The sequence below is a fragment of the Limulus polyphemus genome, unplaced genomic scaffold, assembly GCF_000517525.1.
Source record: "Limulus polyphemus unplaced genomic scaffold, Limulus_polyphemus-2.1.2 Scaffold4001, whole genome shotgun sequence".
Lineage (NCBI taxonomy): Eukaryota > Metazoa > Arthropoda > Merostomata > Xiphosura > Limulidae > Limulus > Limulus polyphemus.
Window position 1 is genome coordinate 31,378 of NW_013669611.1, and position 20,803 is coordinate 52,180.

Consider the following 20,803-nt stretch of genomic DNA (forward strand, 5'->3'; position numbering starts at 1 on the left):
ATAATATATATATTCGGAATAAATTTAACGTATGTACAATATAGTGTTCACGCTATAGAGAATATGAGCATATCTCTTATAAATATTAAATAACAGGCTTTAGAATTATTTTAAATTTACGTTCACCTATAGCTCTGACTTTGAGCAAAAACGTATAGCTCGCCCTCTCTCGATGTTGGCAGATTTTATATATAAAATAATAATAATACTTTTTTAAATATTTATTAAATACCTGCTCTTTCTATATGTTTACTCCAACATTGCTTATTATATCACATCGAGATAAAACAGTTTGTTAATACATATTGCACCTGGAATTCCATTCAAATGCCTCACGTGTAATTAATTTGATTTAGACTTAACCATGTAATTTTACAACACCTTTAGATGGCGCGCAGTACATTTTCAAACAGCTGAAAGAATAGTGGAATAGTAAAGTTCATGTAATTGAAATTTTGGGTACTAATTACTATATAATTAGCACAATAGTTAGACTTAATTAAGTGTTACATGTGTGATACGAGGCTACTTAGTAAACTTTAGGATCTATATTGAATGGCTAGAAACTTCATTTTGTTGTTTTGCATGAATGTAAAAATAAAATATTAGTACTCAATAATTAATTCATAACTTGAAAGTTGAAGTTCTTGCAAGTGAAGGTAGTATACTACCTAGCCGTGGTGCGAAACCTGTAGTTTGTGCACTAAAGTTGTAAGTGAAGTTTATTGTTGAGTTCATTCGTGCCTAACTTCTCTGGTATACATTCACTTGTGTCAAGCTGCCTTTAAAAGTTTTTTTTATCAATATCCAATAATTTTGACCCATAATCTATTGCTTGTATCTGATTTTACCATAACAGTAAGGATTTGAATATATATTATGTGGGCTGTCTTTCTACTGTAACAATTGCTACTCTATAAATACAAGTGTGAAAATATAAGATGACATAAGTTTTTCAGCATGTGAAATTGGAGGGACTCTATTTTAGACTTGATACATGGGAGGATATACATAGGTTGAGAACATTATATTACAACGTTTTTGTAGCCTGATCCTGTCATTACATTTACAGACCGTGTTGCCATATGGTCATGCTTTATCTAATGACACCATGATAATATCCTTTTATCATAGTTTCCATTACTAAAGGCTCCGTCACCACACTGTCATATCCAAATTGCACCATTTACTTCCTGTTAGTTTCCTATCATTTTTCTAATATATGAGGTTGATATTTTTTTCCAGCACCCATTTCAAGCAATATCAAAATATATTTCTGATATGCACAGTTCTACCTCAACAGTATATTGGCTGTAGTTATCATGAGACTTACTGATTTGTATATTGAAAGTTATAGTAATATAATGTACTCAACCCTCTGTAGATTATAGATAGTGATATTTTGCAAGAAGAGCATTTTACTAGGAGGAATTATAAATTGTTTTTTATGTTTTTACTGAAATCATCTGTAAAAATATTTTGAGAAACAGATTGGCTAGCTAATATATTCTAAATATTAAAAAAATTATGAATCCTAGAATGAGGCTGAAAAATAAATCATTCCAAAAATTGATGAATAGTAGTATAAAATATATTAGCTTGAATTTAAAAATGAAGGGTGATGTGCAGGGTTGTCAACTGTGTGTAAAAATAAAGTCAAATTTTAACTGTTTGTAAACCCATAAATAGCAAAAAATGTTTTATTTTAATGATGTCAGTAAAATATACTAATGATGAAGTTTATTTAAGAGTAAAGATGAAAAACCTATCATTAAGGCTAAGAGAGAAAAATATTGTACAGTTAATAACAGATTTTTTAAATGTTTGTTATGTTTTGTTACCCATAAAAAAAACATTGTCAAGAGCAATCTTGGTGCTTTCAGGGGATTTAAAGAGAAAATACCTAAAGTGTTCAACAATTCATATAATTCAGGAACAAGAAGAGATTTCTAAACAAACAAATTTCTTTAAAGGCAAATAACTTTCTTTTAATTCTGTTTGTGTTGAAGTAGTAATTTTAGAAAAATGTGATAAAGTTTTAGTGATTAATGCTTCTAATCATGATGATCTTTATCATAAATCTTTGTAGAAACTTAGCATAAAAATAATGGATTTTATCTGTAATACTTTTCAAAACTTTCTTGACATTATGGAAATTCCCTGTGATTGGAAGATTGGCAGTGTCGCACTGTTGTTAAAAAAAAAAAAGGAAAACAAATCCATAAAACTATAGGCCTGTTTGATTTCTGGTAGTATAATGTTGAAATTGATTATGCTAGTGTTGATGCATCATCTTTTTTTCCTGCTTAATGATGAGAAATGTAGAACTAGGTGACACAAATATAAATTTTGGAAGGTTATGAGTCATCTTTAGCTAGAGCATTATTTTTTTTTAGAGTTGTAGAATGAGAAAGTGAACAGATTTGTTCTTTGGTGAACATGTACTGGAAGAAATGTGTGTGTATATACTTGAAAACCTTGGTACCCATCAGATTTTAAATTACCCAGTGCAGCCTGGGTGTTATTTCAATACTTAAATACCAGTTATTAATTTGAGAATGTAAAGAAAGTCTAGAAAATATGACAACAATGCAGTTCTGAGCATGGGTCCCTGCCCAATGTAATAAAGATGAGTTTGAAATTAGGTTTTTTTGTTAATATGAGAGCTTCTTTAACAGAACAGAACATTAATGATGAGTACTGTACAACAATAGTAGAAATATTTCTTCTTCTCCACTATATACAGCATTTAACCATGTATTAATATTTGTGATAAATTTATTGCAAGTTTGTTTCATACTACCTGAACAGGACCCGTGTTGCAGTGTTTTTATACCAGAAGTGTTCAGCAATTCTTGATAAACGTTTATTTTATTGAGGAGCAAGAAGAGATTCCAAAAAAAAACAAACAGATTTTCTAAAGGTGGGGAGTATTTCTCTGTTTCTGAATATTCTAGAAAGCAGAATCTACCTGTGCTGACCTCTAGTGTTTACGCGTGTATTAAAAAAGGCTACAATTCTTTAAGTTTTAATATTTTTGTGAGGAGTGGTCTCAGTTGTCATGTTTTTTTGTGTCAAAGTTATTGATCTGTTTAATGAGTAAGGTCAATGTAATGTAATTTTAATGTTGGAGACGGGTAATATTTTTTACCCCTTAAATATGCATACAATAATATGCCATAATTATATGCACGTTAGCTTACAAACTCTTTGAGGAGTTTTTTTAGTAATGGAAAACAAGTTCACACCGAAATTTCATTACATTTTTCTCCAACACTCAGAAACTTCACTACTCGTCACATTTCTATTGTGAATCCTAGTTTACTAACTATTAATCTGTTCATCAGATCTATAGCTGTGATTATTTGTCTTTATTTAAAAAGGACTAAAGGACTAAAGATATTCATTGTCATTTTTTTCATGTTTGGAACAAGTTTTATAGTTCAGCCAAACTATTTTTTTGTAGTAAATACACTTACTTTACTAACAACTCCAGCACCTCAAATGCTGCAGAAGAGGTAATTAATTGTGCCTGTTTATATATTCAAACAAACAAGATTAATGTTACATACTTTTTTCACACCAGTTAGTTAACTACATTATAAATTACAGTGTATTTATTAACTTTCCAGTGTTTATATTTTCTTACTTTTGGTTGTTACCCATATAATTATACAAACAATGATATTTTTGTGTTGAATTTTCTGAATATGATGTTAAAATTATACCTCATTCAGTGTGTTATTTACTCTTGTAGGGTTGAGACTTCACAAGTGAAAAATAAATTGTAGGATGTGCACATCACAAACACACCTTGTCAGCAGGATCCTTTTAAGTTGGAAAAAGAGGTCATTTCATCACTGCATGTTTTCCAGCTTCTACTCAGAGTCTATCACAGCCCCTGTAGATGTTCATAATGTGTATTTTCACAATTCAGGAGGTTTTTCTGAAGAAAATGGTTTGAATAAATGTTCACCATCTTTATGCGAAAGAAGAGTATTGAAAAGAAACAGTCAAAAAAAATTTCTACAAAGTCCCTTACTTAGAAAAATATGTGGCAGTTCCATTAATATTTCAGTTGGAGAGAGTACCAACATTTCTACCACACAGACACGACACTACTCGTGGAATTCGTGGACTATACAAATTGCCAAATCACAACCAGTCACGTGGGCTCAGGAATGTTTGGAACAAATTCATAGCACTGTAGGACTTCCCTGGTGGCTTAGTATTTTAGTAACAACGCTGGGACTAAGACTGTGCGTGACTTTTCCTCTCTCTGTTTATCAAAATTACATACTTGCTAGATTTGAAAACCTACAACCAGAAATCAAAGAACTTGCACAGAAACTGAAGCAGGAAACAATAATAGCCACAAAAATGTACAGTTGGTCTGAGAAAACGGCGAGAACAGCATACAACAGAAGTGTAATTACTTTTTACTTTCATTTACTTTGAAGACCTATGACCATACATGTACTGCTCTGTAAGAGTTAATAGAAAGGTGCTAATTTAATCAAATATACGAGATGTTATGCCATTGTATTTTCTGAGTATTTAACTACTTTGCTTTGAATATTCTTTTAAATTTATATGCAGGTTAAAATACTTTTTGAGATTCTAGATAAAAAAATAAGCTTTTAGTTTAAAGCTTATGTCTAGAATCTGTAATTTTCTTACAAAATTTTAAAATGCACATTAATAGTTTCAAATTGAGTTGAATCATAGAATCTTGGTTGCTTAAAAATATACATATATAAAGCTTCACAAAAAGATTTATCAAATTCATGTACTGTATAGATTCAGTTTTACTTGTATATAAATGTCACAAAAATGGTCTGACAGCTCGAGCTCTTCTGAGGAGTGGCCTCTTTTTCACGAGGAGCAAAAATATAAAGGAGGAGGCACATGAACTTGAAAGAGCCTAAAGGTTTTCATAACAGAAATATTTAGTCAAAGTGATGGAGAGAAAACTGACAAACGATGAGACAAAGAGGTTGTGTAGCATTACACATATAAAAGATGCAAAAAGTAAAAATAAAATGGAGCTAAAGGGTCTCAAAGAATAAAGGGTAGAATCGATTGAAACAAATTTAATCAATATCAAGAACAATTGTAAGTTGAAGAAAGCCAGAAATGTTAAAAAAAAAGGAAGTCAATCGTATTGTTTTTGTGTATAACTTAAAACTTATTAGTATGTTTTTTTTAGTATAAAATTTATTTTCAAATTAATTCCTCACTGTGTTTTACATTTTTAAGCTTCGAAAACGAATAGCTGAGTTGATAGTGCGGGACAACTGTCATCCTTTCAAGGCCACTATTCTAATCTGGTTTCAGCTTCCTATGTGGATTAGTCTTTCATTTGCCTTGAGAAACATGGCTTTTATGTTTCCTTACCAAAATACAGGTTAGGTTCTATCCTAGTCTATAATCTTGCCTATTGATTTTACCAAACTTTGCTCTGCTTTTAATTATATCAAAAATATGTTACTCATTAGCTGACTTGTTGATTTTATGTTACTAGTAGAAAGATTTTAAGATATTTGTTTTGCTTAAGAAAAACTTATTTGATCAGTTTTAGGATTTTTCAGACTTGAAATTGGCAGGATGGTCAGGCAGAGGTAGTAAAATGAAATGGTATTAGAGGAAATTAAATTTTTTATACAGATATACAGTGGTCTTATTTTTCTCATAAGAAAGATTCCCTTTGATCATTGCGGCTAGTTTTCTAATACCAAAATATTCTATTCACTTTTTAAATTTTCTGACATTTTTCTAAGAATCAAACTTATTACTGGGATATCTTCATCCAAAAAAAGAAAAAAGAAAAAAAAAAGGCCCGGCATGGCCAGGTGGTTAAGGTGCTCGACTCGCAATCTGAGGGTCGCGGGTTCGATCTCCGTCACACCAAACATGCTCGCCCTTTTAGCCGTGGGAGCGTTATAATGTGACGGTCAATCCCATTATTCATTGGTAAAAGAGTAGCCCAATAGTTGGCGGTGGGTGGTGATGACTAGCTGCCTTCCCTCTAGTCTTACACTGCTAAATTAGGGACGGCTAGCGCAGATAGCCCTCGTGTAGCTTTGCGCAAAATTCAAAAACAAACAAACAATCATCCAAAAAATAGTAAAACCCTAAAAACCAAGTATTTAACTAGTTGATAAGGAATGAAAAAATATCCTGGTTTCAAACTCATTCTTATTATTGTTTTCATCGAATACCATTTCTTTACAAGATGCTTTTCTAAATGACAACAGACTACAACACTTTTCTAACAACAGAAGTCAAAGAAATAGATCTGTCATTTCTAATAGTGTGTTCAATCATTGATTATACCAAACATTCATCATTTTTCACTATCAACCAAGTATTTGGTTAATATTTTAATAATCACTTATTAGTCAATTATAACAAGCAAATGAAAAAATAATAATAATAACCTTTACGGTCTATTCAATCTGGAAATTTTACTAGCAGCAGAAACAATGAAACTACACTGAGTCCCCTCCCCCTCACCTAGTGGAAATTCCCTTCTTCTCTCACTCGTATTGATTATGCTTGTCATCATGGTTACACTGCCATCTTATGTATGATTGGTAAATAAGTAGACATCACAGTGGAATATGTGTCGTGCTATCATAGCAGCGAATGTTGAATCCCACGACACCAAAGCCAGATTAATTATGAAAACTCTTCATAATCAATAACAGCTGTCAAGCTTGTTAGTCATGTATGGCTGTTTACAGTTATATTGCTATGTTAATGTGTTATTAACTGAGTGTTTAGCCTTACCATTACTCCTTGAAAGGATGTGTTATTAACTGAGTGTTTAGCCTTACCATTACTCCTTGATAAGATAGTGTTATTAACTGAGTGTTTAGCCTTACCATTACTCCTTGAAAGGATAATGTGTTATTAACTGAGTGTTTAGCTTTACCATTACTCCTTGAAAGGATAATGTCTTATTAACTGAGTGTTTAGCTTTACCATTACTCCTTGAAAGGATGTGTTATTAACTGAATGTTTAGCCTTACCATTACTCCTTGAAAGGATAATGTGTTATTAACTGAGTGTTTAGCTTTACCATTACTCCTTGAAAGGATAATGTGTTATTAACTGAGTGTTTAGCTTTACCATTACTCCTTGAAAGGATAATGTCTTATTAACTGAGTGTTTAGCTTTACCATTACTCCTTGATAAGATAGTGTTATTAACTGAGTGTTTAGCCTTACCATTACTCCTTGAAAGGATGTGTTATTAACTGAGTGTTTAGCTTTACCATTACTCCTTGAAATGATAACGTGTTATTAACTGAGTGTTTAGCCTTACTATTACTCCGTCATAAAATTGAAGTCTTCACCTCAACAGCCAAGTATACCAGTTTACTGTGTGTTTGTATTAACACTTTTTCCTCATCCTAGCTGCACAGGTGGTGTTTATGGAACTCTCTGTTGGCGGAACACTTTGGTTTTCTAACTTAGCCATACCAGACAGTTCACTGGCCATTCCAATAATGCTAGGACTGGTCAATTTGGTTATAGTGGAGGTAAGGTTTTTAAATTGGCAGTAAAACTTATTAGAACCTTATGTAACTCATTATGGAAAATCATTATTAATTTAATGAGAGACACGTTCGTCGTAAAAAGTTCTTAGATTTTTTATAAGTACATTTAAATCAAAATTAATACATTTGGTTATTTCCATTGTATTTCCAAAAGAAGTGTATGTTCTATTAAAGTTTTAGGCTGGATTATTATTTTTACCTGTAACTGAAGTTCGACTAAATAAACTGAGGACTAAATTTGAGCTTTTAAATTGACTGTTTTTTCATTACCACCTAATCGAGTAGATGCATGCTTTGAGGCGGATGCAACGATTCTCCAAGCTGCAGAAATGGACCACAAATCTCTTCCGTGGCCTGAGTGTTGTCATGATTCCCGTAGCTATGATCATGCCTTCTGTAAGTGTTTAGTTTTAAAGGTCACAGTTAGGAAGCAATACTTGATATAAGGCTGGTTAGTTTTTAAACTAACTCCTCATGGTAAACTTTCCATAAGTTAGCAAACATGCTGTTATAAGTTATTAGAATTGTAGAAAAGCAAGTTTGGAAAACATTTCTGAGATTACTCCATGATCTAGATGTTTCTCTTCTCGTCAAGTTTGCTGTTTACATCACACTTAGATAAGCATTACTTTAAGAATATGGTGTAATGCAGACTTCCCAGTAATTTAATTTCTCATTCGCTATGTTTAAAAACCAGTGAAATGGAATAAATATTATGAATTTTGCTCATGGTGTTTTTCTGAATGTATTAAACAGTAAAAGGAGATAGGTGATAAAAGAAGATAAGGTTTTATTTTAATGTCTGGAAGGATTACTTAGCTGGTGAATGATTTGAACTGTGTTTGAAAAATGACGAAAGAAAGTGAGAACTGCTATATTACCACCTTGCTATTGCAGGTACAGATAAGAAATTATCATTAATTAGGGGGAAATTGGCTAAATCCATACGAGATATTCTTTATATTCTCCAAATTCAGTAGTTATATTGTGGCTTAGTATATTTACAGTAATACTTTTAACACCAAGCTTGTATACTGTTCTAGAAGATTCCAGGTAGTGAGGTAGGGAACTAGTGAGACATCGATGCATAGTCTAAATACAGAAAAAAAACAAAGTTATAACAGTTTAGCATTTGTAACTATATTTCTCTTTAAAATTTAAAAAAAAAAAAACGAGCACTATTGTGAACGGAACTCTGCTGTAAAAAATAGAAAGAAAAGAAAGCAAAACTGTTTACACGCATCCATAACTCTCGGTAGATTATAACCTCAAAATTTCTCTTGAGAAATGGAAAGGTGAGGGGGTGGGGGGGTATTTTTCGCTGTTTTGAAAATTAAATAGACTGCTAGCGTTCTTTTAAAATTAAGATGAAGAACAACTTTTAGGCTTAATCAAAGTGATACAACTTACAAAAGTGAAATAATGGAAGAATGTTGTTGTTTTTATAATGTAATATAATTAATATTGTAATAATAAATAATACTGTACTAATAAATTGTGTGTAATAAAAGTGTCATAAGAAAAAACAAATCTTGTAGGTCACCGTTTTTATAATTTATACTCGGGTAAGGGAGAAAATCCCTGGAAAATATTTATTTTTAGATTTAGCATTTTTATGAAAGGGATTTGTAAGATGTTAAAATTTGGGAATCACTGCTCTAGGATATCAGTTAAAAATTAGGGATAGCTAGCACATATAACTCTTGTGTACGTCTACATGAATACCTGAAACAAACAAACAAACTTTCCGATTCTTGAGAGAATAGCAATTACTTCACGTCATTGAGATGTTATCACAGCATTGTCACAGAGTTGTTATCACAGCATTATCACAGAGTTGTTGTACAACACATCATGTCATTGAGACACTATTACAGCATTATCACAGAGTTGTTGTACATCACATCATCAAGACACTATCACAGCATCGTCAAAGAGTTGCTGTACAACACATCATATCATCAAGACACTATCACAGCATTATCAGAGTTGTTGTATGACACATCTTGTCACCAAGACACTATCACAGCATTGTCACAGAGTTGTTGTACAACACATCACATCATCGAGACACTATCACAGCATTGCCACAGAGTTTTTGTATAACACATCAGGTCACTGGCACACTATCACAGCATTGTCACAGAGTAGTTGTTCAACACATCATGTCATAAAGACACTGCCACAGAGTTGTTGTACAACACATCATGTCATCAAGACACTATCACAGCATTGTCACAGAGTTGTTGTACAACACATCATGTCATCAAGACACTATCACAGCATTGTCACAGAGTTGTTGTACAACACATCATATCATCAAGACACTATCACAGCTTTGCCACAGAGTTGTTGTACAACACATCAGGTCACTGGCACACTGTCACAGCATTGGCACAGAGTTGTACAACACATCATGTCATCGAGACTATCACAGCTTTGCCACAGAGTTGTTGTACAACACTGTCAAGAAACCACATTTCATATTTGTGCGAAAACAAAAGAAGACAAGATGAAATTCTAAAGGTAAACCGTCACAACCTGAAGACTTATTTGTTCACCATTTTTAGCCATTATTCTGAAATTATCAGTTATTTGAAAAATTTAAATCTCTGTCTTGTAGTTTTTTAACTTCATAATCAATAAACGTATAAAACAAGTCTTAAGAAAGATAGCTTAGATTAGAAGCTTTTGACTGATTTCAAAACATCTTCTGGTTCAGTGATAATGTTACTACGAATGTAATGTGCTCTTTATAGTTTTTGTGTGCATGTGTGTTTTGTTATAAGAAAGTCACATCAGGCTATCTGCTGTGTCCACCGAGGGGAATCAAACCCCCTCATGTTGCAAATCTGAAGACATGCTACTGTCCAACCAAGGAACTCGTAGCTTATTTCTCTAGATTACAAAGTACTTGTTACATGTTACAGAATGTGTGTGTTCTCTGTATAGAATGTTTATTTGCTTTGGCTTTTTTATGTAGGATGATATTTGCTTTTGCGTTTCATTAACCCTAAATTTCTCCCACACAAGGTGAAACTAAAGTTTTGTGGATAAGGCTAATTTCAATCTAACAGGGCAGTGACCAGCATTTGATGCCTCATTTATTGCATGTGAAAGCTATAAAGAAAAGCATTAGCAATGCACTAAACAAAATAAAACTTTAGCCCAATTCTGATATATATTGACATTTCTTAGTGGCTTTTATTTTGTGATTAAACAGTGGTGTAGGAAGGAATTGCAAAGTGGGGGAGTTTAGCTCGACATGCAGATAATATAATAATATAATTTGTAACACCACCCCCTTTTCCAATGCCTCTGTTAAAAGACAATTTTTACACATTCATTGGTAATCAGAAGTAAGAAATAATTAACAAGATTGAATTCTAAGTGTCATGTTGTACTAAAACAAAATGAGAAAAAGTTTTGTTTTTATTTGTTAACACCAAAATATGTATTCAAATCTGAAGTCACTTTTTACATCCTCTCCTATACTTCATCCATCTACATCTGAATCTGCTATTTCTCAGAATTAAGCCTTATTTTATTATAATCATTCATTTGTTGTTGAAAACCTTTTCTTGTTCGCATAATTAGTCCTAATCAGTTATGCCTTCTTTCATATAGTATATACAAAAAGCATTTTATTGTATCGTTTATTTTGTATCTTGATAATGAAGGTTTCACTGTTCTTGTTTTTTAACTCTTACATCTTGCTGACTTTTTATAAAAAGAGCTTGATATATTAAATGATTATGAAATATCCAAATTAAAAATGCCTCTATGTATATATAATGACTACTGTTATCGTATGTTGTGGTGTACAATGTAATCAATAATGGAAATCAAAACATGTTTAAATTAACACTTGTAAGATATTGTGGGGGTTGTTAGAAGTATAGTTTTGAGTAGAAACTTTTCTTGTTCCTACGAAACATTTAAATAAAAACACAAGATATAAAACTAGTATAACTATGCTGCTGATGAGTTTATAAAGAAAGTTACAGATATTTAAACATAATTTTCTTTTGTCCTTTTTTTTTTCTTCTAGTGTGTTTCTTTGTACTGGTTGTGCTCCAGTTTGTTTGGACTTAGTCAAAATTTGGTATTGCAAATACCAAAAGTGAGAAGATTTTTTAGGATACCACAGAGTCCTAGTGAAAGTCCAACTCCTTTTTTGGATGCTGCACAAAACTTGAAAACCAAACTTTCAAGAAAGTCAAAATAAATTAGTCGTTGTTGTTGTTTTAAGAAATTTATTTATATTTTAGGATTTAAGTCTCTTTGTTTTTGTACACTTTATTAGCTAAACTTTGTAGATCTAGGTTTTAGTTCAGTTGTTTTCTGTTTTGACAAATGTATTGTTTTGACGATCATGCTTTTTAATTGTCATTGATGTTGGTTTCTCAACCAATTAGTAAAGGACTTTTTTTTTATTGATGTTTCGTTATTAATGTCTCATCAACACAGTAGTATAATTTTATATTTCAAGCTCTTTCTAGATGTAAAAGTCACATAAATATCACTTGTCAAGAAGTTTAACAACCAGTAGGATAAAATAAAGAACACTATGAAAAATAACTTAAGAATTAGGTTTATAGATGTTCTTTTTGCTCTATCACCTTCAGTTTCTAAACCTATAGCTAGTTAGTTTAACAAAACATCGTACCATCATCTTCAGTTTCTAAACCTATAGCTAGTTAGTTTAACAACACATTGTGCCATCCTGCTCTCTCACCTTTAGTTTATAGATGTTCTTTTTGCTCTATCACCTTCAGTTTCTAAACCTATAGCTAGTTAGTTTAACAAAACATCGTACCATCCTACTTTCTCACCTTTAGTTTATAAACCTATAGCTAGTTAGTTTAACAACACATCGTGCCATCCTGCTGTCTCACCTTTAGTTTATAAACCTATAGCTAGTTAGTTTAACAACACATCGTGCCATCCTGCTCTTTCACCTTTAATTTATAAACCTATAGCTAGTTAGTTTAACAACACACCATGCCATCACCTTCAGTTTCTAAACCTATAGCTAGTTAGTTTAACAACACATCGTGCCATCCTACTCTCTCACCTTTAGTTTCTAAACCTATAGCTAGTTAGTTTAACAACACATCGTGCCATCCTGCTCATGTGTTGTTAAACTAACTAGCTATAGGTTTATAAACTAAAGGTGAAGAGTAGGATGGCACGGATGTGTTGTTAAACTAACTAGCTATAGGTTTATAAACTAAAGGTGAAACTAGCTATAGGTTTAGAAACTGAAGGTGATGGCACGGAGTTTAACAACACACATTAGTGTATATATTGTATATTGCCTGCTCTCTCTGCTGTTCTACTAAAAAAACTCTGACTTAGAGTTTTGTTCCTGATGGGGTTAATTTCTGTGAACACTACATCATGAACATATACAGGTATTAGTCACCTTCAATCCTAGTATCTCATCTCCTTGATTTCATAGATTTCTGGCTGATTAAGAGAAGACTAATCTGTCGTTGCAATAATTTATTTATATTAATCCTTCTACAGTAATAGTGAATGAAGCTACTTCTTAGTCCTGCAACACAATTTCAACATTTCATGTTGCTATTTTCTGTGGTCTTTAATTGTTTTCGAAACATGGGTACAGAATATCATTTAATGCCAAAAAATCTATTTATGCGTCAATGGATATGACAAAAAATATACTGTGGTTGGAATATGATTATTATACACTCTCCGAACTCTTGAAAATCATTAAGGGTCTAGATAAAGATTGTAGTGTCTAAAAATGTGATAGGCCTAATATTAATGTCTTATGGCAAATACAATTAATGGTTCTTTGCCGGCTTGTAAAAGACTTACACACAATAACAATTGTTGTTATACATCAATACCAAATGTCTTGTATAAATAGTATTCTGACCACTGCTGTGTTTGTTGTATCTCAGCTGGTCTGAAGAGCTCTGGATTGAGCGAAACGCGTCGTCAACAATGGATAAGACAAATATAGTGTGGTTGGAATTCTTTTATTACCTATGTTTACTAGAACAATTACTAGCAAGAAAGAAGAGACTCCTCGGACATTAATATGTGGATTTGTATTTTTCAGTCTCCAAATTATTATTATTGTTAGGGTAATGTAATGTAGACATTATTTATAATTTCAAATTACACTTTCTAAAACCATTGATTTTCTTTGTAAATAATGTGTCGGATTGGTTTGATGGTAAAATAAATTACTACTTCATTAAGTTTAAGTGTTTTTACTGTTGTTGCTATGCCAGACTCTTTCTTCAAATGAAATAAATTTATCATATTGTTCCAAACTTCGGGACTAAATGACGTAATCTAAAGAGTCAAACTCAGAAATATTGTGCTCTGTGTTTAATCATATTTACCAGAACAATTACCGCTAACGGAACGAGACTTTCATTTCAATAATACATTGAGTGGGATTTTTTTATCTCCAACTTTTGTTTGGTTAAGGTAATGGGGAGTAGGTATTATTTTTAATATTTAATTTAATATTAATAATATTTTGTGTTGAAAGTAAAAACAAAAACAATACTGTTTCATTAATTTTTGAAAATACCTTTACTACCGTTGTTAGGCTTGACTGTTTATATAGGACGAACTAAAAGGATCATAGCGTTTAAAATCATCAGAACCAACTGACATAGACCAAAGAGCGATATCAATTGAGTTCACTTTGATTAAGAAGTTAGCACACAGGATCATACAGTAAAAGTTGTAATGGTTTTTCAAACGAGACCCAAAATGTGAGCACTAACAGTTCAATATTCTTCTTCTTTCCCGAAGAAAAACAGTGAACTATTCAAAAGCGCTGGAGTTTTGCGTCTCGTTTGAAAACCACTTGAGTTCAGTCATCATTATTGATAACAGATGATGATGACAAAACCTTGTCGAAACGTTGTACATTTGCTGTTATGTTAAACTTATATTAAAGTTTTTCTTCATGACACATTCATGCCGTCTTTGTTATTAAAATACATTGTGTAACTTTAGGAAACATGTCATCAATCTTTGTTTTTCGAAGCTTGTAGCATTATTTTGGTATATCAACATTAAATAATATTAACATCTGTTTTTAAATTAATGCAAGAAGAGATCGACGAGGATGGGATTCGAACCCACGCGGGCATAGCCCAATGGATTAGCAGTCCATCGCCTTAACCACTCGGCCACCTCGTCTTATTCGATAACCTTTTATATTTTATTAGATTGTTATATTTTAGTATGGCTGTTGTAAATGTTCTGAGAGAGGAGGTGTTAAAATAATAAACTCTGTGGAAAGTTTGAAATGAACTATAGCTGAATTATTCAATACTTACGTCTTTCTCGGAGCCCATTATTAAAGGAATATAAAGATCTTTATATTTAAAAATATTACTGTGGTTTCGTTTATCTATTTTTGTACTTCACTAGAAAAGTAAGGTAACTTTTCGATTAAACTAAACGTTCTAAAAGAATTTTTTTAATTTACCACATCACACATTAGTATTTATATTATCACCAACTGAAATCTCAAAAATAAAATGAAGAGGTTCATTTAAACACTGTTAACAAATAACAGATTTAAAAACAAACTTATTTAATTTTCCTATTGAACGAGTAATGGTTAAATTGTAATAGGTAATTTATCACCTGTACACGAACGGTCTTACACAATCAGTCCTACATAATATAAGATGGTGAACCAAGAAGTTTGTGAAACAATTATTCGATAGTTTACACATATTTAGGCATTTTGTGTTTGATGAAAAAATACGTTTAACAGACATTAATAAGAAGAGATTTGTTTTAAATTCTCCAACTTTACGTTCAGTCACGTGCGAGAAGTTTTTCAATATTTGCTAATGTTAATTTTTAAAGTACTTGAATTTGTTTTCTTATAAGCTACGTATCAAGTTGAATTTAAAGGAAGGAACATATTCTGCTAATTTTATATCATCTGTACTTTCTATGTTATCATTAATTTTAAATATATGAAAAATTAAACAGGTAACACTCTTCCTAACAGGAGAGCGAAAACGACATAAACCAGAAAGAAACTTCAATTATAGATTCTTACAACTAGTATCACGAAGTGACTTAATATATATATCGTATTATGAAAGTAATTTTATGTTTTTTCCTATTATAACACTGAATTGTAAATAGGTGACCAAAAATCTGGCAGAAATCATTCATTCTCTAAGTACACTACATAACATAATTCAGTAGTAATTAGTGGGATTAATAGCAATATTGATAGTATGTTTATTTAAAGTTTTTCAGTGACTCTTTTTTCATTAAACACGTAAAAAGTAAAGTCATGAACCCACAAGCAGTTTGGAACTACAGTTGCTAGAAGAATGTGTTTCAGAAGCCGGTAGGGACAAGAAGCTATCATAAATTCTAATTTTGCAATTTCTGTGTTGTTTACTTACAGAAATAATTAAAAGGTGGCACTGTGGTATTATATTCTTTTATCAAACACATAGAGACACGGTTTTCTTTAGATTGTGTTCCAAGGTCGTCTCGAGAACGGGACTGAACATTTTGACGAGTAAACAAAGCATATTTTCTCCATTCATTCTAACCCTAACTACAACCATTACATAAGTCATCAGGGGTTAAATATAAAGACCCACACACAAATATAATTTACCAAACCTCACTTCATTCAAAGGTAAGGCTTAATAATGCACTTGTGTCTTTTAAACGGGATAGCTACAGCCCTATGGGCAATAATAGAAGCTTTTTAATTTTAGGCCTATATTATATTTAACAACCAGCTCTATACTTTACAACTAGCTGTGTATGAACAAGGTAATTCTATATAACTTCGAGCTGTCCGTTCTCATTATATTCTGATGATTATGTTTCAGAACATATTTAAAATACCTAAGACATAAAACAGGATAAAATACGAACATATGAAAGTTAATGCTTACGTCGACGAGGGCAACGGTGTAGATTTGGTGTATCTGGACTTTCAGAAAGCATTTGACAAGGTGCCACATAAAATGTTTGTAAAAAATTCTTTCTATAGGTGTGGGAGATAAGTTAGCTAATTGGCTGGATGAAAAAAAAACAACAACAGAGGGTTCTTATAAATGGAATTCAGTCATACTGGATTAATGTCACAAGTGGGGTACTTGAGGGCTCAGTCTCAGGACCTTAGCTTTTTTTTTTACATCAATAACACAATGAAGGGAGGGTCAATAAATTACTTAAAGTTGGTGATCATATTAAGGTATTTAGTGCTGTGAAGAGGATGCTGCTGCTTTACAAAAGGATTTAAATCATTTAGTGAGTTGGGTGAATCAATGGCAGATGGGTTTTAATTATAACAATGTATGTGAGCTATCATAATTTAAATTATAAGATCATTTGGATGGAAATAACCTTAACAGTTTATTAACCTTAATATTGTCAAATGCTTTCTGAAAATCCAGATACACCAAATCTACATCTTCATCTACATAAGCAGTAACCTTTTCAAAGAATGTCAAAAGATTTGTAAGACAAAATTTTTCCCTTAGTGAAACCATGCTGACTATCCAATAAAATTATAAACTTTGTTAAAGCATCTTTTATCAGACTTTCCAAAACTTCTCCCACAATTCATGTAACACAAATAGGCCTGTAATTACTGGATGATAACATAGTGTTATTAAGAAATTTCAAAGGTGCATCTTTCTGTGAAAAAGTATCCCACGTTGCAACCACTTGTCTCCGACATTTAGTTTTGCGAATGATAACCTAAAACAGAAATCTCTGATTTTTAGTCATCATTTGTCGAACTTTTATTAACAGTACGTGGGTTTGTGAATTTCTTCTGATATAATATTCGAAATTTTAAAAAATGTAGAGGTTTCGAACTTAATCAGGCCTAGCCCAATGGATTTAGTGTCCATCTACTTATAAAAATAGGTTTCATCGTCTTGATTATAACTTGTCAACAATATTAATTTAGTTACGGTGCATTTTCTGTGATTGGGAGTTTATCGTTGGTAATCATTTATAACTTTTAGCACAGAAAATAAATAACTGAATTATTCCAAAACAAAATACAAGCGATAAACAGGTCTAGTGTTTGCTATGAAATATCTCTGTCGTCAATAACATTTCAAAAGCAGAAGGTATTAAAATAATAAAACTACGATCATTTACAATCGTTGTTAGACTTGAAACTACAATTTATCATATAGATACAAACCTCAGGACCAACCGACATAGTCTAAAGAGCGATTCCAACTGAGGTATATCTCCACTGTGTTACGTAATTAAGAGTATAACGTAAGAAATATTCTTAAAATTAACAGTCAATTTCATAATTATATTCCTTCGCACCCTTTCACTGATTTTAGATTTATCTTCTCACAAGAAGTGTATTTTACTTTTGTATAGATATTCACTTAATTTTTTTAATTATCACGTGGATTATCAGTACATTTTAAAATATTACCAAAGATTTCCGACGAGGATGGGATTCGAACCCACGCGAGCATAGCCCAATGGATTAGCAGTCCATCGCCTTAACCACTCGGCCACCTCGTCTTACGTTAATTTTTTTATATTGTTTATATTTCATTAGTTTTTGATATTTGATATGTCAATTACATTCAACAAATATAGCTATTGTTCGTAAGGGTTCTCAAAGAAGTGTTGAAACAACGAGCTTGGAGGCTTTTAACTCTTTAAAGTGAACTATAGCTGACTTATCCATTATTAAAGGAATATAAAAATATTTATATTCCAAAATATTTAAAAATATTATATTGGTTTCGTTTATCTACTTTTGTACTTCACTAAAAAAGTAAGGTAACTTTTCGATTAAACTAAATGTTCTAAAAGAATTTTCTAATTTACTACATCACACATTAGTATTTATATTATCACCAACTGAAATCTCAAAAATAAAATGAAGAGGTTCATTTAAACACTGTTAACAAATAACAGATTTAAAAACAAACTTATTTAATTTTCCTATTGAACGAGTAATGGTTAAATTGTAATAGGTAATTTATTACCTGTACACGAACGGTCTTACACAATCAGTCCTACATAATATAAGATGGTGAACCAAGAAGTTTGTGAAACAATTATTCGATAGTTTACACATATTTAGGCATTTTGTGTTTGATGAAAATATATGTTGAAAAGAGAACTACTTCGAGCAAAGAAACATTTTCCAGGTATTAATAAAAAAAAGTGGTTTTTAAAACTTCCTAACTTTGTGTTTATGTTCAATCACCCGTTAGAAGGTTTTCCATATTTTTTACTGGTAATTTTAAGGTACTTGAATTATATTCTATTTTAAAGGAATATATAATCGTATTAAATTTTGAAGTAACTTCAAATTTTGATTATAATTACTAGTATCAATAAGTAACTGAAAATATTTATTGCATTATAATTATTGATTTTGTGTTTTTAACTATTATAACACTGAGTGTTATGAAGTGATAAAAAAAGATGGGTGAAATTCGTTCTCTCAGATATCATTTCTGTATATTCCATATTTCATTCTCATTGGCTATATAAAAATTTCAAACGACATTCAATTTATTTATAATTCACATTTAATGGTCATTTTCAGTGTTTGCCTTTGAAACAACTTTAATTTGTAATCTTTTAAATTTTTTGGGGTTAGTCTCCGTATTTTCTTTAATATATTGGTAGGTCTGATCTCCTTTTTTTTAAAAACGCATTTCACGCATCGAATTTGCAATTCACGTAGATTCGATTAACCCTCGCCATTCGCTCTATTTGCCTAATGACCTCCATAATTTATTCCTATTTATTGTTTAAACGTTCTTTGCAATATTCAATTTTATGTTATTTAGAGTTTAAGCAATAATTACAACGTAAGTAAGTGGTCTTAACTAAAATATCACACAAGTAAGAAAGTAGACACATTGATACGTGTATGTTACGAAATTCACAAAGACATCTATACAGTTAACTTAGTACACTGAACAGTACAGTTCAGAGGTTTAATATTTGTATTTGTGCAACTCATAGCAGGATTATCTTACTTTTATTAATTATGAAAGAAAGTAGCAATACATTTGACACATAACAAAATATAACTTATTGACAACCTAAAATTAAGCCCGGATAGCTCAGTCGGTAGAGCGTTAGGCTTTTAACCTAACGGTCCAGGGTTCGAGTCCCTGTTCGGGCGGATTATTTTTTTAATTAATTGTATATCCAATATTGACTATTTACCTTATAATTAAAATGAACTGTTTAATGATACAAAACCGTTGGTTAATTGTTGTAATTTAACTCTTAATTTCTTTCAATAGATGTAACATGTAATAAATAATTTATTGACAAACATGAAATCGACGAATTATGTTGTAATTTATTTTTTTGCTGTTTTTATATTATTTACTATAATAATTTCGCCAACTTTGAAAATTCCTAGGCTCATATTTCAAAGTTTTGTTACAAGGGTGTTTTATAAAAAATTGATAATTAGTATCAAACAAAGTACAACTAGATTTGGCTTCTATTTTTCACGTTATATTATTCTTTAACTTTAAATTAAAAGAAAATAAATGGTATACCATGAATACATATTCCTGAATTATATTTTAATTAATTATATATATAATCTTTACGTGAAAAATTAATAACAGCGAAGAAAGATATGCTGAAAATATCTATTATTTTTCGTAAATTTGGTAAAATTAAACAAGTTAATAATGGATCAAGGTTAGAATAACAGAACGCCAGGTTAACGATATTTTATTAGGAAGGTGAATTTATTTTATATCTCTTCTATAGATTTGTTCTTTTTATTGTTGTTCACTCAGAGCTTGAAAAGCACGTTGTTCAGACCTACAGTTTCATTGTATATTTGAGACTTTAATAATTATTAGTTCAAATAGAGGGCAGCAAGGTAGTCAGGAATTATTAAACATAAGAAAGGAATGAAAAACTGTCCATTTTAAGTAAAAATGGTCTTTTAATTCTTTTTTATATATGTCCCGTCACACTTAAACCTTGATAAAAGATTTATTGATTATAAATTTCTCAATTTTTTGTGCTTCAAAATCCTTTTATTTTGTTTGTTTGCCCTAGCTTTAGACATCGCGAGTCGAAATGCGATTTCGAGCGCTAAAAGCCTACAGGCTTCCCGCTGAGCCACCGGGGGCGCTTCTAAAAAGAATGTATGTTTGTTGATTCGTTATGGATTTCGCACAAAGCTACACGAGAGCTATCTGCGCTAGCCGT

General features: G+C 31.4%; 1 protein-coding gene and 3 non-coding genes across 9 annotated transcripts; 2 read left to right on the forward strand and 2 right to left on the reverse strand.

Moving 5' to 3' along the window:
* Positions 1 to 420: 420 nt before the first annotated feature.
* LOC106470434 (mitochondrial inner membrane protein COX18-like) lies at positions 421 to 11,999 on the forward strand. 6 transcript variants are annotated; one of them, XM_022399030.1, is made up of 7 exons: positions 421 to 711; positions 2,812 to 2,923; positions 3,758 to 4,428; positions 5,260 to 5,407; positions 7,422 to 7,546; positions 7,850 to 7,960; positions 11,616 to 11,999. In XM_022399030.1, exons 3-7 carry the CDS (start codon positions 3,793 to 3,795, stop codon positions 11,790 to 11,792), a joined length of 1,197 nt encoding a protein of 398 aa, XP_022254738.1. In that variant the 5' UTR covers positions 421 to 711; positions 2,812 to 2,923; positions 3,758 to 3,792; the 3' UTR covers positions 11,793 to 11,999. The 6 variants fall into 6 exon arrangements, with proteins under 6 accessions (XP_022254738.1, XP_022254737.1, XP_022254736.1 ...); XM_022399029.1 differs by having other exon boundaries at positions 1,884 to 4,428; XM_022399028.1 differs by having other exon boundaries at positions 2,812 to 4,428.
* A 2,680-nt stretch (positions 12,000 to 14,679) lies between these two features.
* Trnas-gcu lies at positions 14,680 to 14,761 on the reverse strand. Its single transcript has one exon. It is a non-coding gene; the product is annotated as a tRNA-Ser (tRNA).
* A 3,272-nt stretch (positions 14,762 to 18,033) lies between these two features.
* On the reverse strand, positions 18,034 to 18,115 carry Trnas-gcu. The gene has a single exon. It is a non-coding gene; the product is annotated as a tRNA-Ser (tRNA).
* Positions 18,116 to 19,672: 1,557 nt separating this feature from the next.
* On the forward strand, positions 19,673 to 19,745 carry Trnak-uuu. The gene has a single exon. It is a non-coding gene; the product is annotated as a tRNA-Lys (tRNA).
* The last annotated feature ends 1,058 nt before the right edge of the window (positions 19,746 to 20,803 follow it).

What these genes read in the sequence shown, in the direction of transcription:
- LOC106470434 (XM_022399029.1), top strand. Translation starts at nt 3,793, where the DNA reads ATGTGCACATCACAAACACACCTTGTCAGCAGGATCCTTTTAAGTTGG. An exon ending in GTTTCCTTACCAAAATACAG is followed by an intron (nt 5,408 to 7,421) that starts GTTAGGTTCTAT and finishes TCCTCATCCTAG; the next exon opens with CTGCACAGGTGGTGTTTATG. An exon ending in TAGCTATGATCATGCCTTCT is followed by an intron (nt 7,961 to 11,615) that starts GTAAGTGTTTAG and finishes TTTTTCTTCTAG; the next exon opens with TGTGTTTCTTTGTACTGGTT.